Source organism: Prionailurus viverrinus, chromosome B2 (genome assembly GCF_022837055.1).
Source record: "Prionailurus viverrinus isolate Anna chromosome B2, UM_Priviv_1.0, whole genome shotgun sequence".
NCBI lineage: Eukaryota > Metazoa > Chordata > Mammalia > Carnivora > Felidae > Prionailurus > Prionailurus viverrinus.
Genome location: NC_062565.1, coordinates 110710229 through 110735860, shown reverse-complemented (window position 1 = coordinate 110735860; position 25632 = coordinate 110710229). Strand labels below are relative to the sequence as shown.

Sequence of the window (25632 nt, the reverse complement as noted above, 5' to 3'; positions counted from 1 at the left end):
TTCTTAGTCTAGCTAAAGGTTTGTCAGGGGTTTTTTTGGTTTGTTTGTTTGTTTTTCCTGTTCTGTATCTGTTTCCACTTTGATCTTTATTTCCTTCCTTCTGCTAACTTTGGCCTTAGTTCTTTTTTTATTAGTCCTTGAGGTGTACAGTTACGGTTGTTAAAGATGTGTTTTCTTAATATGTACATTTATCACTATGTACTTCCCCTCAGAACTGCTTTTGCAGTGTCTCATACATTTTATTATGTGTTTCTGTTTTCATTTGTTTTTAGGTATTTTTTGATTTCTTCTTTAATCCCTTGGTTTCACAGGGGTGTGTTGTTTCGTTTCCACATGCTTGTAAATTTTCCAGGCTTCCTCTTGTTGATTTCTAGTTTCATGCTCTTACAGATGGAAAAGATACTTGGAATGATTTCAGTCTTCTTAAGTTTGAAAAGACTTTTGAACCCTATCCTATGATCAGTTCACTCTGGAGAATGTTCCCTGTGCACTTGAGAATGTGTGTTCTTTTGCTGTTGGATGGAATGTTCTATGAATGTGTTAGGTCCATTTGGCCTAATGTATTGTTCAAATCCAGCATTTCCTTGTGGATTTGCTGTCTAGAGGATTTATCCACTGCTGAAAGTGTGGGATATTAAAGTCTCCTACTATTATTTTATTGTCCATTTCTGTCTTAAAATCTGTATTTGCTTAATATATTTATTCTGATGTTGGGTGTGTGTGTGTGTAGTGTAGTGTAGTGTAGTGTAGTGTAGTGTAGTGTATATATGGTTGTTACATCTTCTTAGAGAATTGAATTGGTCCCTCTATCATTATATAATGGCCACCTTTGTCTCTTGTTACCTTCTTTGGCTTAAAGTTTATTTTGTCTGATGTAGGTATGCTACCACTCCCACTTTCTTTTGCTTCCCAGTTGCGTGGAGTATCCTTTACTATCCCTTTATTTTGAGCCCATGAGTGTCCTTGAATCTGATGTGAATCTTGTATCCAGCATATAGTTGGGTCTGGTTTTTTAATCCATCTAGCCAAAGCATGCCTTTTGATTGGTGAATTTAGTACATACATGTTTAGGACAATTATTGATATGTAATGCTACCTTATACAATGCTCTCTGGTTGTACTGTATTTCCATTCTTTTCCCTCCATTTCTGCCTACTTTTGTAAATTGGTATTCCTGGTGGTATGCTTTGTTTCCCTTTTTATCTTTTGTGTGTCTACTCTAGGTTTTTGCTTTGTGTTTACTATGAGATTTACATAAACATCTTAGAGATAAAAGCCCATCTTAAGCTGATAGCAACATAACTTCAATTGTATACAAAAGCTCTACCCATTTACTCCTCCCTTTTATATTTTTGATGTCAGTTTACTTTTTAGATTGTATATTAATAGAGTGGCTATAGTTTTTTTAATAATTTTTTTTAACATTTATAGTTAACATACCATCCTATTATAGAATTAGAGTTTTCTGAATCTTACTGTGCATTAGTCTTCACCAGTTTATTGTATACTTATATATGTTTTCATGTCACTAATTAGCATCTTTTCATTTAAGCTTGAACTTTCACCATTTTTTTGCAAGGAAAGTCTAGTGGTGGTGAATTTAGCTTTTATTTATCTGAGAAAGTATTTATTTTTCAAATCTGAAGAATGACTGGTAGATCGAGTATTCTTGGCTGGAAGTTTTTTTCTCTGAAAACTTAGAATGTGTCATTCCCCTCCTTCCTGGCCTGTAGCATTTCTGCTGAGAAATCCAGATAGCTTAGTGGGAGTTCCTTTGTGGATTATGATCATTTTTTCTCTGGCTGCTTTTAGGATTATCTTCCACCTTTGACAGTTCATGTCTTAGAGAAGGTCTTTTGCATTGAGATAATAGCATAATCTATTAGAGTTGTGAACTCGGTTGTATATTTCCCAGGTTTGAGAAGTTCTCCATTATTATTCAAATAAACTTTTTCCCTTCTCTCATCTCTGGAACGCTGATTATTCTAATATTTGGATACTATAGATCTCATGGGCTTTGCTCTTTTTTATTCTTTTCTCCTCTGTTCACTCCTATTGGGTTATTTCAAAATTTTTGTTCTCCAGGTCGCTTATTCTGTCCTTGATCTACCCTGCTGCAAGTGCTATTGCAGTTTTCATTTCTTTCATCTTTCTTTGGCTCCAGAATTTGATTATTTTTTATGACTTCTGGCTCTCCTAAATTTCTTGTTTTGTTCATGTATTTCTTTCCCCTGAATTTATCTTTCTGTGTTTTCTTGTAGCTTGTTGAGTTTCCTCAAAATAGCTATTTTGATTCTTTATCCACTAGATTGCAAGATTCCATGCCTTTCAGCTTACTTGTTGGATTATTGTCTTTTGGTAATGGAATGTTTTCTTGATTTTTCATGTTTCCTGTAGTTTTGTGTTGGTTGCTTTCGCATTTGAAGTAGGAGACATCTCAAGTTTATACTGGTTGCTTTCGATGGGGTATACTCTTCTTGATCCTGTTATATATATCTGGGGTTCTCTTTGACCTCGTGTTTATACACTTGCTGCACATTTCTTTTATACACTTGCACACTTCTTGCTCACTTTTGTGGAAGATCTTAAGCTTTTATGTCTTCCATGGTTCTTAAAACTCACCTTGCTGGCTACCAGAAATTTTTTGTTTTGTTTTCCAGATGATGGCACTACAGCTCATTTGTAGTTTCTCCCTTGCCTACAGATCATGGTGTTTTTCTCAGAGCACTCTCATTATCGCATCCTCTCTTGCTCTTGCACTCAGGAGTGCACACAAAGAGCTGGCTGCAGAGTGGGAGGTGTGGGTTTAGCACCCTGGGTGTTTAGGGTCCCACTTAGCCAGCCAGCCAGCAGAGATTCTTGGCTGAGGATCTCCCAGAGGCTTGTGAGCAGATTTCCTGCTTAAGTCCTGAGTGTAATTGGCAGAAACTGTGTTCCTGTAATTCTTTTTAATATCCACCTCTCTCTCCATCTTCTCCCTCCCCTTAGTCATGGAGTTTGCCTCAGTAATCTGGGTGCTTCTGGAGAGAAATGGTTTCTCCAGAATTGTCACACAGAGTTGAGGTAGCTGGTCACTCACAGCTCTCATTTTCCCCCATGGGAGAGGTTGCTGCCAGCGTCCATACTGTATTACCATGGTATAGGGGCAATGCTGGCAAAGTTCTTCCCCTCTCTCTTGCACTGAAACTCCTCTCCCTCCCACCCCAACACACACACACACACACACACACACACACACACACACACACACACTCAGGCCATGTGGGAATCTTCCCACAGTAGGGCTAGACTTTTATAAATTGTTTCTCATTCATAGGTATTTGCCCATATCAGCACTCTAGGTTTTCCCCAACTGGGAAAAGCTTGGAGGGATTGGAGAAGTTTATTAATTTTGTAGCCTATACCATAGTGTGTCTGCCTATTATCAAATGCACAGGTGCACAAGACTCTTCCTTGGTCTTGGCATGTTTCTGGATCCCACCACTGCCATAGTAGCACTTTTGTTCATGGATGGATGCCTGCCTTATTGATTTGTTCAAAGCAGGAGAACAAAAAATAAGGACTTGCTATGTCATCAAGAGGCTGATGTTCTAAAAGCTGGGTTTTTTAAAACCAGATGGAGCATTTATCATGTATTTATAAGACCTATTCATTTGTACAGTAGACTTTATACTTTCACATATCCCATTCTTTTAATTTTTTTATTCAAGTATAATTAATGTACGGTGTTAACATTAGTTTCAGGTGTACAGTATGATTTAACAATTCTAGGTATTTCTCAGCACTCATCAAGATAAGGGTACTCTTAATCCCTTTTATCTATTTTACCCATTTGCCCTCTAGCAACCACCAGTTTGTTCTCTGTATTTAAAGTCTGGTTTTTTATTTGTCTTTTTTTGTTAGTTTGTGTTCTTTAAATTCCAGAGGAGTGAAATCATATCGTAGTTGTGGTTCTGACTTATTTCACTTAGCATTATATCCATTCATTATTAAAAGTGAACCTGTGAAATAGAATATTCTCATTTTCTCATAATGAATTAGTTACAAATCTATCTTAAAACTATCCTAAACAGTCACATAAACTATTTTTTTCAGATGCTCTTAAAAAAGATTTCATATATGAAACTCTTTGTTGAGTGATTATTTATTAATAAACTATATTTCTATTTCTTTTAGATTTTGGTTCTTTAAATTTGCCGCAGCAATTGCAATTATTATTGGGGCTTTCTTCATTCCAGAAGGAACTTTTACAACTGGTAACAGTTTTTGTTTTTTCTTTTTTTTAATTGTGTGATGTTGATGTTCTGTAAAGAAACTTTAATAACTGTTGCCTGGAACTGTAACACTACTTCTTTCCATTTTTTTTTTTTTTCCAGTTGACAAAAGGCATTTGTGTAAAATATTATTTATCCTTTTGTTTATTGTGATTGTGAAAATGAAGTGATAAAAAGTGAACCGGCTGCTCGTTTGTATACTTTTTTTTTTCTTTCAGTGTGGTTTTATGTAGGCATGGCAGGTGCTTTTTGCTTCATCCTCATACAGCTAGTCTTACTTATTGATTTTGCCCATTCGTGGAATGAATCATGGGTTGAAAAAATGGAAGAAGGGAACTCAAGATGTTGGTATGCAGGTAAGCTTTTGTCTTTTATAGCACATCTTCAGGATAGTTGAACTTTGAAGATAAGAGCACATATGTAGACTACAGGGAAATCAAGATTTTTATGAAGATTTTTGTGAAGAGATACTTACTTCAGGAGTCTGTGAGTGGCACTGAATCACACTGTATCAGCAACTTACTGAGAGAACTTTTAGTGAATCTGCTCTAGGAACATACTTAAAAATCAGGAAATAAACCAAGATACCCTGAATGGCTAAAATAGATGTTGCAAAGGCTACTGCTGGCAGTATGTACCTTTTACAGCCTAGTTTCCTGTTCTACAGGAACTACAGGTAGATAAAATATCAAAGGGATTAGGGCTGCTAGAAATAAACAGTAGCATAAGGCATAAACATCAGCATGCAGAAAAAATATAAAAAGCGACTCTAGAAAATTTCATTTTATGTAAGTGGAAAGATCCACCTAAGGGGATTCTTGTAGTAGTGTGATTAATGTGTATTTATTTAAAATGATGATCTTGGGTCCTACGGTTATACTGCAAAACACGGATCAAAAACTGAGGGAAGAAAACCAGGTTAAGTGTATAGTCAGTCAATGCTTGTGCAAATAGTAGGGACTATGATGAAGACCCTCCCTAAAATGCATAGATGCTGCTCAGTTTCATACAATCGTTACCTTATGGAAACGTGAACTCAGTATTGCTTAATTTTTTTCTGATTTCTTTAAAGAGAAGTCATAAATCTAAAATTTTATGTGAAGTGATCTGAGTTTCAGCTAAATATTTTAATTTGGAGTGAAAGCTGTATCATTGTATCTGCTAGCCTAATATTTCTCTCACACAGTTTGTGGTATTTGATCTCGGTGGTTAAAACAAAGAGTTTAGTATTCAAAGAAATAAGCTTCAGTTATTTGGAAAATTCAGTGTTCTAGAACACCCCATTCTTTAGTTCAAATTTAATGCAAGAGTTTCTGTTTTGTTCCCTGCTCCACCAGTGCTTGGAACTTTGTAGGCATTCAATAAATATTTGTTGGGTGGATCCCCATCTGGCACATCTACATAAACACCTGTGTATATGGAGCACACACAATAGCACAAAAACACACTGTGTATGTTTTAATTTACAAAGGAGAAACTAGGTTGTCTTATTAATCTTACATAATAAAAAATGTTTAAAGATATTAATATGGGAAAGCCTTGTTTTGTGGGCTTAGCATTAGCAATGAAAGTTTTGTTTCTCAGTGTCATTTGTAACTGAACAATTATGGTTAAGTAATTTTCCTTTTATTTTTCTGTATTTTGAAAATAATGACTAATGTATGTGAATGTGTTTGTAGTGGAGATATTACTATTAATAAAATACTTAGTCTGTTACTAACTTAATGTCCTTGAAAATACTATAGTGAGCTATATATGTGAAGACTATAAAATTTTCTGTGATAAAGTTCAGAAATAATATTCTTCCCTGCTTTTATAGCCTGCATAATGCTGACAATGTTAGTTGCTTAAAATACATTTTAGAGTAAAAAGTTTGTTTTTAAAATGAGCCCTACGCCTAATTCCTAATATTCATGATCAATTCTAATTGTCCAATTATATTTCCTTCACAGCATTGTTATCAGCTACAGCTCTGAATTATCTGCTGTCTTTAGTTGCTATCGTCCTATTCTTTGTTTACTATACTCATCCAGCCAGTTGTTCAGAAAACAAAGCATTCATCAGTGTCAACATGCTCCTCTGCCTTGGTGCTTCTGTAATGTCTATACTGCCCAAAATCCAAGTATGCTCTTTATATCATTAGTTTTTATGAAGCTTCCATTTTTCTGAGTTTTCTTAAATTTTGAATGATGTCAGAATATTTATTTGTCTTGCTTAATTTTTCTTTGTAGGAATCACAACCAAGATCTGGTTTGTTACAGTCTTCAGTAATTACAGTCTACACGATGTATTTGACATGGTCTGCTATGACCAATGAACCAGGTATGTTTTGTTTGCTTGGGTTTCTTTTTAATGAATTCTGAAACTTTTCTTTTTTTCAGAAATGGTCATTTTATGAAATTAAGTCATTTAAAAAATAAGCCTCTAGAGGAATAAACCGTATGGAAATAATACCATTTTCATCTTTGATGTATCACTGTATTTTTTTTTTACTTTGTTTCTTTCACTAACAGAATTATGAGAGTATATGAAAATTATAACAAATATACCTAATTTGTACTGCCATATTTGCGATAGTATATATACAATATCACAAAAGAAAGCATACAAGAAAGAAAAGCTGTTAAAATGCTCCTTGATTCAGTGGTAAACAGTATAATTCTTTTACTTATTAAAATACTATTTCTGCCTGTGAGTACCTTGCAAGTGAATATAATAGGGCTTTGTAATGAATTTTTTTTAATGTTTACTTATTTTTTTTAATACTTATTTTTGAGGGAGAGAGACAGAGTCTGAGCAGGGGAGGTACAGAGAGGGAGACACAGAATCCAAAGCAGGCTCCAGGGTCTGAGCTGTCAGCACAGAGCCTGACACAGGGCTTGAACCCACAAGCCGTGAGATCATGACCTGAGCTGTAGCTGGACACGTATCCACCTGAGCCACCCAGGTGCCCCTAATGAATCTTTATAGGCCTGTTACATTGCATTCCACGAGACTAACTTGTTTCACCCCAAATGATATATATTGGCTTCTAATCTCATGGAATATCATTTGGCGTGAAACAAGTTAGTGAGAAATTAGTTACTAATTTTGAAAAGGAAGAAAATGGTCTCTTTTACTTAAAAAGAAAATTATAAAATATGTTATCTGAATCTGATTTCAAGCTCATAAGCTTAGTAGGTAATTTATCACTAGTCGGAGAAAGGCTTTTTTTTATTATTAGAGAAAGATTAGATTTGTTCAGGTATTTAAGTGGTTAGAAAAAATTTTTTAGTAATTATTCTTAAAATGGCTCTAAGAATCGGTTTTTTCCCCCCTAATTCAGGATTGTTTTCATTAATAAGATGGTAATTGACCTGTCTGGCTTCGTGAAAAACATTTTGCATACTTTAGTGAACACTACACAAACTTTAATTTTTTCACATAAGAATACAGAGGAGATCATTATGACTTAATTGGACTTACCACAAAAGCATTTGCTAAAATTCTAATAACTGGTAATTTTATGTGTAAGCTACGTTGCTTATGTAGCAATGTATTTTGACAAGTGGATAAATTTCATTAAAGTAACTTGTTCTCTTACAATATATGTTAGGAGAAACCATTCTGTTTTAGTTTAGAACATCTGAATTTTTATTCCTAACTCTACTAGAGTTTTATTATACTTTGCAAAGGTTATCTAAATTTCACCTGTTTCTTGATCAGTAGAAAGCTTAAAAATATTTCCGCTCTTACATGAGGTTTAAAATGAAATTACTTGATTTTTCCAAGCACCTCTATAAAATTAGCAGTGTAATATTTAAGTCTCATTAATAAATAGCAGTTATCTTAAAGAGTTAAAGAAGAAAAACAACTGTAACTAGGACCTGAAAAAATACTTTCTATAGTTTTCTAACATTAATTCGACCTTAATATACATTACAGAAACAAACTGCAACCCAAGTCTACTAAGCATAATTGGGTACAATACAACAAGCACTATTCCAAAGGAAGGGCAGTCTGTCCAGTGGTGGCATGCTCAAGGAATTATAGGACTAATCCTCTTTTTATTGTGTGTATTTTATTCAAGGTAAGAAAAATTGTGCATTTTTTTAACAAGAAATCTAGCCTTTCATTTAAAAATCATTTTTTAAAAAACACCCTTTTTCCTTCTCTCTTTCTTCCTTAACTGTCTTTCATGCAGCATCCGCACTTCGAACAATAGTCAGGTTAATAAATTGACTCTAACAAGTGATGAATCAACATTAATAGAAGATGGTGGAGCCAGAAGTGATGGATCACTGGAGGATGGAGATGATGTTCACCGAGCTGTAGATAATGAAAGGGATGGTGTTACTTACAGTTATTCCTTCTTTCACTTCATGCTTTTCTTGGCTTCACTCTATATCATGATGACCCTTACCAACTGGTACAGGTAATTACATTTCATGAAAACTTTGCATGTGGAAATTTCAATGTTTTTCATGATTCCATCACAAAACATATGGTATGAAGTACTTTTTAACCTCCAGTGTACTTCAAAATTTACATCTAAGTGAGATCAGTATGAGAAATGCAGACTACCTTGCTTTGGCATTGACAAATATTCCATATCTTGATGAGATTAAAATAGAAAGCTTCAGATTTTTTACTAACATTTTTTTACAGAAATACCATGTTGATGGTTGATACACCACAATGGTTTTCCTAATTTTTTAAATACTGTTAACCCAATTCCTGACATAGTGGAAGATACCTTTTCTGTTTTGTTAAAACTGTCTTTAAAAGCACTAAAGTTCTCAGAATTGAGGTGAAATACATTAATGTAGATTAATGCAAAGAACATGGCTACTTTAAAATCGGATTCTCTTCAAAGCTGTAATGTATACTTTTTTAGCACTTAATAATACATAAGCATTTTTCCAGTAATAGGTAGTTATTAGTATTTCTGTTTTCAAAAATTCTAATTTTGTCAAAATGATTACTGAAAGATTCCATTTAAGATTCAAGTTGAACTATATGGTTTGAGCAGTTCTGTTTTGAATACTTTTTAATGCGTAGTACCCTTACAACTTGTAAGAAAACTAATAAAAAAGATGTAGGAAAAAGATTATTCATTTTGAGGGCAGTCTTTACTGGTATTTATTATTGAAGTATTTTTAAGAATTCCTACACTGCAGGAACATATTAAATGATGAGAATCCATGTAGTTCTCAATAATTCACAGCTTTGGCTGTCAGATAATAGTAAACGTTAAGAATTTAGATCGGGGTGCCTGACAGGCTCAAAGGGGCATGCGACTCTATCTTGGGGTTTTGAGTTCAAGCCTCACATTGGGTGTAGAGATTACTTAAAAAATCTTAAAAAAAACTTTCGATCAAAAAAATAAAAAACTTTAGATCAAAAAAAAAACCACTTTGGGGCGCCTGGGTGGTGCAGTCGGTTAGGCGTCCGACTTCAGCCAGGTCACGATCTCGCGGTCCGTGAGTTCGAGTCCCGTGTCAGGCTCTGGGCTGATGGCTCAGAGCCTGGAGCCTGTTTCCGATTCTGTGTCTCCCTCTCTCTCTGCCCCTCCCCCGTTCATGCTCTGTCTCTCTCTGTCCCAAAAATAAATAAAAACGTTAAAAAAAAAAAAAAAACACTTTAGATCAAAAATATTTTTGGTATGTTTCATCTGCACAAAAACCAGTTAAATTTGAGATGTATTTTCTTTCCAGTGTCTTAAATCAGAGAAGGCTGAAGTAGGAGAGTGGTTCCCATATACACTTGGAACAGATTATATTTTTTACACAGGATAGGACATTTCACTTACCCAGAAGTTACACAACTACATTTCTCTGTATCTCAGAACTACTAAGCCAGAAATACAGGTTCCCCCCATTTTCTCAAAGTTGGTGTTACACTACTACACTTTTATAAAAGATTACGTTGGTATAGGTTTTTGTTACTTAAACCCAAATAGAATTTCTGCCTTTAAGAAAAAAACCACTTCCCTTACTCATGTAGTTTTGTAAAAGCAAACTGGCCTGACATAAACTTTTGGAAAGTGGGAACTGTACGTAAAGAGCATCTGAGTATCAGTAAAAGAGCGACCTCGGAGGCCTGCGTCCTTTCCTCCTTTAAAGGAAACATTGAATTTTACCTTCACATTTGCTATTAATGTAGTATGGCTAGCAGGGCAGCAGCAGATTAGCCCAGAAGTTGTATGTCTGTTATCACAAACTGTACAAAGAACACTTAGGAAGTAAGCTAAGTAGCATGATGGCTGATAATCCAACCCTTTAAATTTTTTCTTAAATTTTAGGTATGAGCCTTCTCGTGAGATGAAAAGTCAGTGGACAGCAGTCTGGGTGAAAATCTCTTCTAGTTGGATCGGCATTGTGTTGTATGTTTGGACACTAGTGGCACCACTTGTTCTTACAAATCGTGATTTTGACTGAACAGGACTTATGGCATGAAAGTCCCACTTGGATCATTGCTTGTTTGAGATTAACAGTATTCCCAACTTTTGTAAAGTTGTGTATGTGTGTGCTTCCCATGTAACTTCTCCAGTGTTCTGGCATGAATTAGATTTTATCGCTTGCCATTTTATTCATTATATTCTTGCCATGTGCATTGATATGTGTTAGAATGAATCACAAAGGGAGAGATTTAGGAATCTGTTGGTGAGTTAGGAAAAGTGGACATTGTTAGGTTTATCCTTAGTTCTATGCCTGTGAAGTTAAGAGTAAAAATAAAACTGCTTGACAGTTTGATTTTTAAATTCTGCTATCTAAGCTGTTTTAGAAAGTATAAAAGGAAATGTATGGCTGCCTTTTGAAATGTTTGATGCCTTGCCCTACAAGAGACTGCAAAGAACGTGGCTATTGTAAAGTTGTGTAAGCAAGTCACTTAAATGCCAGTTGTCTGAATAATCTTTTCAGGTTTTCCCTGTAGATTATGATGGAGATTGAGACACAGGAGCCTTCAGAGAAAGATTGGTAGTGGTGGGTTACTAAATTGAATACCCAAATAGGCTGTAATCTTCCCTGTGTAGGGATAGCCTTTCATACAAACATAGTGAACTTCGTTTTGGTTATTATGAACATATGCAGAAGTATAGGTTCATTGGAGATGTTAGAACTCTGAAGGATTTAGACAAAGCTTCTGAAAATGATAATCATGGGTTAGAAGGCAGTTGTTGAAAATGACTGTGAACGTCCATTTTTAAAATCGCAAGTGGTAAACTTTTGATAGGACAGGAAGAAACTGCAATATACTAGGCTTGAGGAGACACTTAGATAAAATCTCATCCAAACCTTCATTTTATAAGAAGAAACTGAAGCTCAGATTTCTAATCTGTGGCCAAGCTGGGAAATCCCAGGTTTCCCAAAAATAGCTGGCATTTTTTGGCATTTAAAAATAACTTCTATTCAAATACATGCATAATAGATTTTATACCTCATTAGTGGTGGATAATTTATATTTGCTGGTGTCCAGCTTGCCTTCTACCCATAAACTGAGGCCAGAATGACAGAATGCTATAGAATATAAACTGCTTACAGTACATTTTACAGCTCAGAAGATATTTAAAATGCTTTTGTATTTGCTGCCATCTAATTAAAATATATAGTTTATGATAATCTTTCAACCTGAAAAATCAAGCAGTATGACAGTTAACTTAGAAACTTAGTTACTTGTACACATCATTAGTGTCTTAATGAATCTTAAAATCTACGTTTGCTTCTTTTAAGGTATTTATTAATGTAAATGAAATATATAACAATTCAACTTAATTCCCCAACTTTATTCTGGGTGTTGATATTGTGTTCCATCATTTTGAATGGCTGTGTTCTATCTCTAAATAAATGAATTCAAGACAAAGTGTATGGTGTATTAATTCTTTAGCAACCCAAATTTAGGTGGCTGTAATACTCAGACCTACTTTTCCTCCTGCGTATAAAAGAACCTGAAACAAGAAGGTTAACTGTCCATTTTGTGTCCTGAAAAACTGAATTGTTTTAAAGGTGGTAGTTACATCACACCCTTTTTTGGTCCTCTGTAAGTGGCACCTGAAATTGGATCTCAGGTAATTAAGGTGATGTTCTCCTAAAGAACCTTTAGTGGGTGGACCAGTTTAGATAGCTATTCTACACCTGCTGTGTCCTGTAGGCATTTTTTCCTAAGTTGCAAATTGGTGCTTTCTGACACAAAATGGTATTTAAAAAAGTCTCTTACGGGGGGGCGCCTGGATGCCTCACTTAAGCGTCCATCTCTTGATCTCAGCTCAGGTCTTGAGCTCAGGGTCATGAGTTCAAGCCCCAAAGTCCCTTACCAAGGAGGGAGGGGGGAATAAGAATATAATTGTAAATGAGTACTCTATTCCATTTAGTCCAAGGTTTAGTGAAATGGTCTGATTCCCCCAATATTATGGGCAAGACAATGCCTATAAAATTCTTGGGCATTTATTCAGAAAAATCTTATGTTCACACGGAATCCTGTACCTGAATGCTTATCACTTTATTTGCAATAGCCCAGACGAACAACAACCCAGAAGTCCCTCAACCGGTGAATGTGTAAACACACAGTGGTACATCCATATCATGGAATACTAACTATAAGACAAGAGTAAACTGTTGGTACACAAAACAACTCGACTGGATCTCCAGGGAGGTATCCTGGGTAAAAACAGCCAATCCCAAAAGGTTACAAAGGATCATTTCATTTATATTAACATGCTTTCAATGATGCAAATAAAGAAATGGGAATTCGTGGTCTTTGGAACCAGGGATGAAGAGAGAAATCTTGGTGGATGGGTTAAATGATTATTTTACAAGAAGTTGCCAAACTTAGAGTCACTGTACCATTTCATATTCACACCACTGATGTATGAACAATTCATTTTCTTTGCATCCTTGCCAGCCTTTGTCACTATCTATTTTAGCCGTTATAAGAACATTGTGTTACCTCAATTGTTTTAACATGCCTTTCCCAAATGGCTAGTGATGTTGAGTATCTCTTCATGTGCTTATTTGCCATGTATATGTCCTCAGTAAAATGTTCATGCCTTTTGGCAATTTTCTAATTGGACAGTTTAATTTGTTGAGTTTTGAGAGTTCATATATTCTAAATACTCATCCTTTATCAGATACATGGTTTGCAAATACTTTGTCCCAGTCCGTAGCTTTGTCTTTCCATCTTGACAGGGTCTTTTGCACAGCAAAAGTACTTAATTTTGATTAGCTTCAATTTATCAATTTTTAAAAGACCTTACCTTACACACGTCAGTTGTTTTGTAGTCCTTTATGTTAAACTTGTCACTAGGCCAGTTCACTTTTTAGTACTGCCCTATGACAGCTCTGAAAGCATCCCCATTTACTGAGCAGATATTCTATTCTCCCACCTTTGATTTTCTGTGTTATAAGATAAAGAGAACTTTTGTTCCTGTTTTAATGAACATATTAGGGTTCTCCCAGAGAAACAACCAGTAGGATATTCTGATGAGTGGTGAAAATGGCACTTCACCTCTGATCTTTCTTACTCCCAAACCCATAACCTCTGTCTAATCATGAGAAGAAGCATGGTAATCCCAAATTGAAGGTCACTACAAAATATGCCACTGCTCCTCAAAACTGTAAAGGTCTAGTTTATTTGTACTGTAGTTAGTCTGACACCAGTTCCATGAAATTTGTTGATTTGCTTTATGGTCTAATATGCAACCAACTCTCAAATATTTCATGTGTGCTTGAAATGAACATTTAGGCTCTAATTCTTAAATGTAACATTCTACATATGTTCATCACAGTATCATTAGGTCCATTTCCTAGTCTGCAGACTATTTTCACACTGAAACTTATCACCTGAGTATACCATCCCTATGAAAAACACCATGATCCACCCTAAAGGAACATTCAGCTGCTGTAAGTCCTATGCTGTCTCCTCTGGCCCTACTTTTATACCACAGTCTTCATATTGTTTTACAGGCAGTATACAGACTTCCTCTGGTAAATGAGAGTATTTAGAGGAATCACTTTCCAGATTTTCAATTTTCACGTTACTCCTTCCTCAATTTGGATCTGTGCGAAAAGATGCAAAAGGACATCAAGGCATCCCCCATCCCTCTTAGCGATTACTCTCCACATTTAACAAATATGTACCTCTTACGCATTCTGAATCTTACCAAGGCACTTTGGATAAAATTTCTTGAATATCCAATAAAGACACAATTTTTAAGTATTGGTGTGAAGGAAGGACATTGGGAAAAAAGGTCCTTTTACAATTCAGGTAGTTTCTATTTTTTTGCTTTCACTGAAATAGAAGGATCATCTAAAGTCACCAGAGTTAATAAATCATAATAAAATAGTTCTGGTATGTAATTCTGAAGGAATTCAGAGAATTGACACTGCTACAACAAAATTCTTCCATTCTCATACTTTTTTGTATTATAAATGAAGTTTCTTAGAGTTTTATACCTATGAAAACGAAAGGGAATAAAACTTACGCTCTTAATGTCAGTAATATTCATCCCCAGATACAAAAAAAAAAATTGGGGAAAAACTCCCCCTCCCATCAAGACCTGTTAACTCCACTAAAAATATATTTCTGATAAAACTTTACTTATGTTTAATAACAGTTCACCAAAATATGGATGTTTTATTAGTGGACAGTAAGAAGAGATCAACCAAAAAGAAAAAAAAGTTCCAAAGGCAGAACATAAAGTTTGTTCTCCACTCACCTGAAGTCTACAATGGGTGTCCAAGATTGATAGGTGGCTTTCTTCTAAGCAGTGATTCAGGAAGCCAAATTTCTTCCTCCTTGAATGTATACTCAGAAGCCACATACTCCTCTGCATCAGGCTAGTGGAGGGGGGTAAAAGAGCAAGGAGGATTGCACAGGGGAGGTTTTCAGACCAGACCTGAAGTTCTGACTTGACTTGAAGTTCTGACATGACTTCTGATTTATATGGAACTCAGTTCCATAGCCACCCTGTATACAAAGGTGGAAATAATCTAACTGAATGATCGAGAAAATGGCACTCACTTAACAGTCTCTGCCACATGTATTTATACACAGTTTTGATCAACTGTGTATTTATAACTGGAGACAAACTTCTTTAATGCTTAGAATCTTAAGGTTACAGGAAACAATTTCAAATTTTGTTACAGAGAAGTGTGACAGTATCTTCAATGTATGACTCTCACAGATGATAAAAATAGGATAAAATTCTTTGGGAGAAGTAGAATAGATGATGATGGATATCAAATCACTGTGGTATTTAGATTCCTTTAGATACATTTTAAAAAGCACATAATTGCATTTTTAAACAGTAATGACTATTTTTAAATGGTAGTATTAACAACACCCTAAATTCCTTCCAACTAAGGATGAAAAATTTTAATTTCAACTTAAAAAGTGCTAGAATATATAGTTTTTCAAGATTTTTAGAATACTTCTAGAGCTCCAAAATGTCCCCAAAGAGAAGAAATTTCATCATATTCCACACTAAAGAAGGTAAGGGAATAAGAAAAGTCTCTATAAAGTTGTATCCCTTCCCAGTCTCTAAATTCTTGTTCTCAACCTTAACGACCTCTACAAAAGTGATCTCTACAGCTTATGCAGAAATTTCTGGGGACAAAAGATGCCACTGTCAGAGCCAAATATTTTAGGATCTGCTAAGGAAGGGTTTCCTATCTCTGTGCTAGGTTTTCCTTTGAATTTTTACAACATAGTAAGAGAAATTCCAAGATACGACAGAATATGGCCAAGAGGAAGGTCATTATTTGTAATTCCTAATCAAATGGCCCTATCAAATATTCAGATATAAATTGCACTATTTCCAGCCCTCTGCCTGAAGGTGGAATTCACCTTGATAAAAGAGGTGTCCTGGTCTTGCATTAATCTCCTGAATGACAATTCTAAAGGGAGAAAGTGACTTAACTGTTTCGTCTTCCCTAGGGGCAAAAATTATAGGCCTTTCTTTGGGTGGCACCCAGTGATAATGTTCTTACCTCATTTGGGACAACTGAGAGGCATACTTCTCTCAGTTCTTTATTAGAAATATAGAAAGCAAGCCAGTATAATTTAATAAAGAACTTTAAAACACATTAAGTTTAGAGACCTTATATTCCTTCCTTGTTGCAAATAGCCTATCTTTTGAGATGAGGCACAAAGATCTTGGTGTGACTCAATAATGGACAACAGACAGTTTACAATTCAAGTCTATCTACTTCCTATAAAAAAGAAAAATTTCTACATGTGGGTGTCACCTCTAAAGAAGACACATAACAGACACTAGTACGCAACATTCATTATATTTATTTTACTAAATAGTATGGTTCAAAAAAAACACAAACAAATCAGAAAACTTTTACTTAAAACTAGTCCAACGAGATGGATGGGGTTGATGCCATCCCATTCCCTTCTTTCTATGTATATGAAGCTGGAGCCATATCTGACAGCAAGCACTCAAGTATACTTTGCCTTTCCTGTTGAACATGAATGAACTTCTCTGAACAAGAGAGACAAATGAAGTTTTACAAGATACAGGCACTTTATGTTCCCAGTTTTTAAAAATAAGCCAAGTGAAAAATATTTAGTAAAAGTAACTGGAACAGACAAAGCTTTAAGAGTTCTACCATTAGTTCTAGTGACTTACACTCAATGCAAACAGACAGCATCAAACAAGTAAAACAAACAAAAAAGTTTAACTGGGGTTAATGGGTATATATGTAAAAAAGAAATCCAATTTACTATAACTGGAGAAAAATGGCCATTTGAATCCAACTTAGAGATATACCAACAATGTGCATTAAATCTTGTGTACCTATGTAGCTGAGTAACATCTGAAAGCTTTGCAAGAGTGTGTGAGAAAAGCAAAAGGTGCTTTTGATTCCACAGTATCTGATTAAACAAAACAAAGCAATTTACAAAAAAAAGTACCAAATGATACTTTAAAATAAATAGTTCATCATTTTGATGAATATATACATGTAGAGTCCACTTCTTGGGGATTTAACTATCTAAAAGTGGCATATCACTATCCAGAGGTGCAGGAGCAAGTTCACATAAATAAAACAGTGTGGCTTCACTAGCTTCGGCTTCAGTCAATGGCTCCAGGCGAACAAGCTTACTTTGGGTTGGCTCTGGATCTAGGCTGCTATCCAGAAGCTCATCAACTTCTATGGGTTTATCTACAGAGGACATAACTTCTGATGATGCTGTACTCCCCTGTTCAACAGTAGAAGCAGGGTTCCCATCGAGGAATGCAAGAAGTGGAAAGGCAGTGTACTGGATAAGCTGCTTATCTATAATAAAGATTAGAAAAATGCTCTTTTATCACCAGCTTATACAGAGTTCAAGCTGAAGGTGGAAAAAATAAAAACAGATGTGCATATATGCAATCAACTACCCTTATATATCCAAACAAGAAATCTGACACTTTATGCCAGTAAATTTAAAAATGTACTAGTCAGAAAGGTTAAGTCTTTTATTCAACAATTACAATATGAGAATTCTTTCAGTTGTCCTAAAGTTAAATTAAAAAAAAAAAAAAGACTTAAAGAACTATTACCTCACCAATTTAATTTTCTCTATCTGCTGAAACCTTGAAACATTATGCACAGAATTGAGAACAGTACATTCTGTGTTCAACTGTTAAGTATGGCCAGACTTTCCATACTCAGAAATAAACTTTCCTATTAGTTTCTATGTTAAGACTTTTAATTTTAAAAATCTGGAAAAAACTAATACTACATTTATACCTACCTGTTTTGGGTTTAGATTTTCTTCCCTCTTCTGAAACTGGCTGAACTACATTGTTCTTGGTAGTTTCTAATCCTTTATTCTCAGACTAAAAGAGAAAAAACCATATAAAAATACTTGTTTCATATTTTATGTAGTCCTAAAATATAGCATAAAATAAAGAACAGTATGTGAATACGTTATCTGAAATATATGGGAACAGGGAGCACCAGAAAAGAGGAACTACAGAAAGAGATCTCAACAGGTAACAAAACTGGTTAAAAAAACTATTGCTGTCATCAAGTGGATGAAACAAAGAACCTGAACTAGAATGACAGTAAGTATGAAAAGAGGGGACATTTCAACAGAACAGACAGAATTTGTCAAGGGTAAAATGAATCAAAGGGAATGAATGTCAAGGGAATGAATCAAAGATGGCTGGTTTCAAACTAATTAAGAGATAATTCTTTAAACAAACTCATCTTAAGCAGTTTGATTAAAAATGTTATTACTCATTTCACTCACAAACAGAATATTTAGCATAACTGAACATATTTAGAGTAAGTAGCTCAGGATGACATGATGATATCCTTAAAAACTATAGATCTCTATAATTGGAAGCCTCAAAGTTGAGGTGAAATTGCTTCATTTCCTTTTTGAGACTCTTTCAGTTCTTTTCTGTTATTTAAATTGCTTCTTTCAACCATTGTCTTCTCTCCTCACATCTGATTGTAAAGGGGGATTAAACCTTTAATGTTTAGTTCTTCAATGTTCTTTTCCACGATGTTCAAACTGAGGTGCAATGGTTCACAATTTTTCCTGTCCCAGACACTTGCATGCTGGTTCAGTACATATGGTGTAAAAAACATACTAATTCCTATAATTCTCCTGATATTCATCATAAAATGAAGCAGTACAAGTTTCCAGGATTCAGACATAAGAATGGTCCCAACATATAATAAAACTAAACCTTCCGAAAAAGGAACATAAAAATATTTCTCATTTAGCAATCACAACAAATAAACAGTAATGCAAAAATACCATCTTTGTTTTTTACTTTTTAAAAAGTAGTTTCCAAGGATGCCGTTGTTACTCTAAAACATGAGAACCAGGATGACAAATGGGTTTCAAGTCCTATGCAAATTCTTGTTCATTAGTAGTGGCCACTTAGATTGCTCTACTGAGGAGTACAAGTATCCTGATTTATTAGGAAAGAGTGTGTAATCTATGTCAATAAAATACCTGTCATGAGCAAGGGAATGTGCCAATTATTTGAAAACAATAATTAGATTGTAGAACTATAATGAAAAGTTATTCTCTAATTTTTCTATAGTACTACAGAGCTGTATGCAATTTGCTGTTTAACTGCTATATCTGAGAACTGTATTTAAGCTATTGTTTTTGGAATAAAGAGGATAATCCAGGAAGAAAGAATGACTCAATGTCTAGCAATCAATAAACAGTGCAGCACATTCACTAAATGAATGCATAATATGGGTTCATTCCCCCTTAAGATCTAACATTTAACAGTATCATATTTACTGAAACCCAGTGTTGAGGTGATCCAGAAAACTTTACAGTATAAATCCAGGCAAACTGTGGTCCACATGCCATATCAGCATGCTGCCTGTTTTTGTAAATAAAAATTTACTGAAGCACAGCCACACTCATTCTTTTCTGTATTGTCTGATGCTGCTGTTGCACTATAATTACAGTATTGAGTAGTTGTGACAGAGAACATATGACCTGCAAAACTGAAAATATTTACCAAATGGCCTTTACAAAAGTATGCCAATCCCAGATAAAAATCCAAATACTGAATGTATAATCAACTTTCTAGTTCAAAAATTCACAAATTCTTTCAACTCTAAGTTACCCAGGCTATAATATATAATTTGAATACATAGAAAATCTGGTCAGGCTATCCTCACACATGACATTAATCAGAAAAATTCTACTCTCTGGGGCACCTGGGTGGCTCAGTTGGTTAAGCATCTGACTTTGGCTCAGGTCATGATTTCGCAGTTCGTGAGTTTGAACCCCACCATTGGGCTCTGTGCTGGCAGCTTGAAGCCTGGAGCCTGCTTCGGATTCTGTGTCTCCCTCTATCAGCCCCTCTCCCACTTGTGCTCTGTCTCTCTCTTTCAAATATAAAATAAAACAAAAAAAATTTTTTTAATTCTACTCTCTGACTCTAATCACTTACATTTATTTGATATGTGTTCATTTTTAGATTACAAGGAACAAGAATCAAATTAAATTTTGATTCTGCTAATCTAGAATTTATATAAATTTCAGGGGACCTGATTTACACCTTTGTATTCAGTAAAAAATGGGACTGAAGAGTTTGGTAAAAAACAAGATAAATAGAGTATATACCTATTTAAGACAATAAGCTATAAACAAAGTAAAAGAATGATTCTAATCATCTGCTCTTAACAACTTCAAATTGTCCTTATTATTAATTAAAAACAAGTTCTGAAGAATTTCAGGTAACATCTGCTAATCCCAACTGGAGTTCCTATAAGTCTAATAACAAAAACCATTACTTAAAAAAAAAAATAGTCCAAAATTCACACTTCATTGTTTAACTTTCCTTACGTACAATTAGTACAAATTAGTTCAAATCCCTGAGCTTTTACCGTATGCTAATAAAAAGAAGGAACTTATTTAAAAATATCAGTACCAGTAAATTTTCAATAAAAATTGCTGAGAAGCTATTCATAGAAGGAATAAGAATGTAAACTGAAGCACATAAAACATAAAAAAATATTTTAATTATTTACTTCAGTGATACACCTGAACATGCCAAGTTCAGTTGATCTCCCAGTACCTTGAGGGCTCACTTCATATTGGTAGTTTATCACACAAGTGCCTAAAGAATTGGGCAATGACTCACCCCATAACCAAAAGCTATTTTTTCATCTAAAATTTTACTATCTTGTTCACACATATTAGGGTAAGAATATAAAGTGAGTTTTTTGTAACTGGGAGTGATATTGCTCTCTACTTACTAGGACTTTTTCTTTTCAGATTCTTACAGCTAAGGGTCCTGAGCAACATGAATTAAAACTTACTTTTGTATTATTGATGTAATCTGTGGGATTCATCTGCACAGAACTAGTGAAAAGCTGAAAGACCAAACAAGAAAGATGATAAGTTTAAAAAATATTTAAAAAGAACTGTGTGTTCAAAATTTCTATACAGCCACGTTGGGTGAAGAGATGTAGCTCCTGCACTAGGAAGTTTTCATACAGTAAAACAAGTATGAAAGAGAAAAGCAGGAAAGCAGAAGGAAAAACATACAAAAGCAGAGCAAGCTAGCCCATGCAAGATGTTTTAAGAATTTCTCCATAAAACAGTGGAGTAAATCACTTAAAGACAAATGGTGGTTTGCCCCACTTTCCCTCTCCTCCATCTCCTTTATTATTTTCTTTCTAAATGCTTTTGGCTTTAACTGGCACCCAGGACTGAGTTCCTTGCCCAGACAGTAAGCCTTTACTGGCTACCAGCTAATTATGTGAGAAATTTATAGAACCTGCTCTATGACAGTGCCTCCTAAATTACGCCTCAAATGCAGCCCTCTGACCAAATGGCATACCTCCTTGTTGGTTCTTTTCACCTCACCTAGTAACAGAAGATGTAAATGCTAAGACCACTGCTTACTGCACTCCTCAAACCAGCCAGTTTACAGACAAAGCTTTTAAGTCATAAGCTTCAAAGTCATTCATTCCACAAGGATTTATTGAGCATCTATGGAATAACTGACATCATGAAGAATACACAATGAAGACACTATTCCTGCTCTCTGGGAGCTTACAATCTAAAAGACAAGAACAATATCAAACAGCAACATATGATCAGATTTAATTCAGTATAATAATAGTAATGGATACTGGGGATCAAAAGTACTAAAAAGAGAAAGGAGAAAATCACCTGTGAGCGTACGCATGCGCAGACACACACATACAAGATGAAACAAAAAGTCTTTATGAAGCTATCCAACACATGTCAGTCCCTGAAGAATAGTTAGAATTTGGAAAGAAGAGAATGGAGGGAAGAATAAACTGTTACAGATTAGCAATAATAGAGAAGAAGGAATGGCTGTGGGGTAAGTTGTAGAAATAGAAAAGATGACCAGTCCAAATAACACAGAAGTTCTGAGTTGAATAGTAAGTTGTATGTATTAAGTTCAAAAAGTAGAACAAGGCCAGTCAGTGGACAAGACCACATTCTGTCAGCAATAGCCTTGGAAAAGGACTGAGAAATGACACACAGTGATTAAAGCATTTTTGGAGAATGAACACACCAACGGTTCAAAGGATAAACTGAAATGCAGAGAGACTGCAGATAAATCCCTCCTCCACCCTCTCTAGACAGTGATTCCTCTCCTGAAGTTCCACATTCATGATAGCCCTAAAATGTCCCCAGTTCTTCCTTTTGTTAACTTTTCCCCTTTCTTACTACCTACTGATCCATGAAAAGGATGAGACTCGGATCCTTAAGAGTAGATAACTGTAAATAACTGCAAATCTCTGCCAAGTTCAGCTTGTCACTGCCTCTGAGATTGAACAGATTTTGTCCCTATTGACAGTGGCATCTGAGAGTATAAGCTCCTCACTCCTTTGCCCTATTCACCCATTAAATCAGGGATACCTTCATGTATCCCCAGCAGATGCACAATGTGAAGCAGAAAAAAGTAAATCATGTAGGAGGAGCGGTGACACAGCTGGTTGAATCCTAATTCCAGGCCTCTCTTGCTGACACTCCACACTGGGCCACTCAGAACTGAACTCTGCAGAGAACCTGAGTTCCTCAGCATATCTATTCATGTCCTTACCATCTCTGTCACCTCAGAGAACAAGGCAACCTATGTATGGATTTTTATAATACAGCATGAGATTCAAGGAGGAAACAATGAAAGTCCTGGATGAGAGAGGCAACAGTAGAAATAGAAAGTAGGGATGATTTTTGAGTGCTATTTTTGAAAATACTTGAGGACCTGGTGAACAATAAGACAGAGGTAAGGAAACCAAGATGACTCAGTGATTACCATTCCTGGATGAGTAAAGAGAAGTCTGATACCACCATAGAAAATAAAGCTGGGGGCACCTGGGTAGCTCAGTCAGTTAAGCATCCGACTTTGGCTCAGGTCATGATCTCACAGTCCGTGAGTTCGAGCTGGTGTCACGCTCTGTGCTGACAGCTCAGAGCCTGGAGCCTGCTTCAGATTCTGTGTCTCCCTCTCTCTCTGTCCGTCCATGCTCATGCTCTGTCTCTCTCTCTCAAAATCATACATAAACATTAAGAAATTAAAAAAAAAAAAAAAAAAAAAGAAAGCTGAGAAGTGTAGCTAGTTTGGAGAATAAAGAAAAGTTTGGTATTAAACACAAATAATCTAAGGCAAGATCTTAACTGATGATTTCAAAGGCATGGAATTAGAATTCAAGCAGTTTACTTTAAAAAAATATTAAGAACTTGAGGTATAAATTTGAGAGCAATCTCATAAGCCATAATCCCTTCACAGAGAAAGGATAGAAAAAGAAGAGACATAGAACAAATAAAAAGATAAAAGAATGGTACCTTGGGGAATACTCACTAGAAAACAATAGGGAAAAGAAAAGCTCTTTGAGTAACCAGAGAATAGCTAGGAAGACAAAGAGAAAAAAAAAAAAAATCCAGTGCCTCTAAAATCAACAGAAAAAGTTCCATTGTCAAAAATCACTAGTGTTAATGTGATTAATTATTTATAATCCCCAAAAGAGTTCTTCCTGTTAGGCATTAGCCACATTTAACAGATGGGGAAACTGGGCAAGAGAGGTGAGCTTTCCCAAGGTTAATACCATAGCTACTAAGTGACATAAGCTAAATGGAACCCAAATCCATCTGATTCAAAACAAACCTACTCCCCCAATGGCCTGATTAAAAAAAAATATATATATATATATAGCCACTCATTACGGATAAACCAAGGAAGCACAGGCTTAGAGTAAATAAGCAAGACAATACAGGGTTTCAAAAGAAATACAGAGTAAAAAAAGAAGTACCAAATACCACCAGCCATTCATTTCTAAAACTCTGTAGTGAAAGAATTAGAGAAGTAGAATGGTAAATGAACAGAGCAACACATCAAAATGTTTAAGGCGCAGAAGATCTGAACCTACTGAAGAGAGATGGGAAAGATCAAGGGCAGAGCTAGAAAAACAGAGGCAGAGGGCAGGTATACAAACAGGCTTTAAAGAGAAAGAAAGCACTTCCTTTATGAAGAAAAAAGATGAGATTCCACAGCTTATGAGAGGATGAGGGCATGATGATTATCCTCTATGAATAGGAACAGTTGGCCAGACAAGGTCTTGAGGACAAATGTGATAAGTGTTCCAAGGTTAAATTAAAATAATCTAATTGTAGGGGCACCTGGGTGGCTCAGCTGGTTAAGTATCTGACTTTGGCTCAGGTCATGATCTCACGGTTTGTGAGTTCGAGCCCTGTGTCTGGCTCTGTGCAGACAGCTCAGACCCTGAAGCCTACTTTGGATTGTGTCTCCCTCTCTCTCTGCTCCTCCCCTGCTCATGCCCTGTCTCTCAAAAATAAATAAATGCTAAAAAAAATTTAAAAAAAAACAATAATCTAATTGAAGATTGCAAGTATTTGTAGAGGGACAGAATAATGAGATTTTATTTTCTTATGCTCTAAGGGACATTCTAAAAAGGTCCTTGGATTAGAGTGGGGACAAAGACAAACTGAATAAAGGGCTGTCAAATTACTATTAACAAATTAAAATAGGTCATTAACATGGATGTTGAATTCATGTAAGATGGTAACACAGATCAGTATGGGAAGGAAATCTTCAAAGAAAGTGAAATCCATCCTGTGGTATACTGATGATTCGGAAAGGATAATCAAATCATGGATATTGACAAAACCTGATGAGAAGCAGAAGCATAAGGTGGTGAATTAATAAGACTGAAAAATAAGAAAGAATTAATTCCTTTTAGCCTCACTGAGAAGCCCTTAAAAGGACAAGACTGAAAAATATCTTGATGGAGAGAAGCTGCATTTTAAGGCAAAAAATGCAAAATAAACAAATAAATAAATAAATAAATAAGCGAGCAACAAACTTTTCAGGATAGAGAAACATATTCACAACAGAAAACAGAAATAAGGAACAGAACAATATTCATCTGGATGGAACCAAGCCATGTAAGAGAGAGAGGAATGGTAGGAGCAAGAGGGAAGAAAGGTAGTTAGTTAATGCCAGAAATGGTAGATAAGGATTCACAGTCCAGACAACACTGGAGTCAGTTCATGTAGAAGGTAGTGGGGATTGCAGGATAACCTTAGGACTTGGGGCATAAAAATTTTAAAAACTATAGCAAATATAATAAAATATCATTCACTTCAGTGGAAAATACTAATTCCCAAAGTATTAAGAAGTATCTCCATACTGTTTCCTGGCTGAGTAATTCTATGACTAAATATCTACCCATTTCTCTTCAGTGACAATTTGTTCTAGAGCAAAACAAAACACGGCAAGTCTAGAGAAGACCTGGACTTAGTAGTACCGTTGAACAGAGCTGATACATTGTTATAGGAGGATTAATTGAACTGTTACTCAGAAATGTGTAGTAATTGCTGATCACCCTCCTTCATCATCCTGAAT

General features: G+C 35.4%; 2 protein-coding genes across 6 annotated transcripts in view; one reads left to right on the top strand and one right to left on the bottom strand.

Moving 5' to 3' along the window:
* The window catches only part of SERINC1 (serine incorporator 1), a 36180-nt gene extending 24064 nt beyond the window's left edge, over positions 1–12116 (top strand). The window contains exons 4-10 of the mRNA XM_047857939.1: positions 4177–4256; positions 4493–4630; positions 6227–6396; positions 6506–6596; positions 8199–8343; positions 8458–8688; positions 10558–12116. Of these exons, the coding sequence (XP_047713895.1) occupies positions 4177–4256; positions 4493–4630; positions 6227–6396; positions 6506–6596; positions 8199–8343; positions 8458–8688; positions 10558–10693 (991 nt within the window). The 3' untranslated portion in view covers positions 10694–12116. The remainder of the gene's footprint in view (positions 1–4176; positions 4257–4492; positions 4631–6226; positions 6397–6505; positions 6597–8198; positions 8344–8457; positions 8689–10557) is intronic.
* Positions 12117–14457: 2341 nt separating this feature from the next.
* HSF2 (heat shock transcription factor 2) overlaps positions 14458–25632 on the bottom strand; it is a 38680-nt gene continuing 27505 nt past the window's right edge. For 2 of the 5 annotated variants that reach the window (XM_047857933.1, XM_047857934.1), the window contains exons 11-13: positions 21050–21103; positions 17997–18081; positions 16528–17536 (exon numbers count right to left, since the gene is read on the bottom strand). In XM_047857933.1, the coding sequence (XP_047713889.1) occupies positions 17244–17536; positions 17997–18081; positions 21050–21103 (432 nt within the window). In that variant the 3' untranslated portion in view covers positions 16528–17243. Of the gene's footprint in view, positions 15089–16527; positions 17537–17996; positions 18082–21049; positions 21104–25632 lie in introns of those variants that run through there. The other 3 variants (XM_047857936.1, XM_047857937.1, XM_047857935.1) reach the window with 3 other exon arrangements.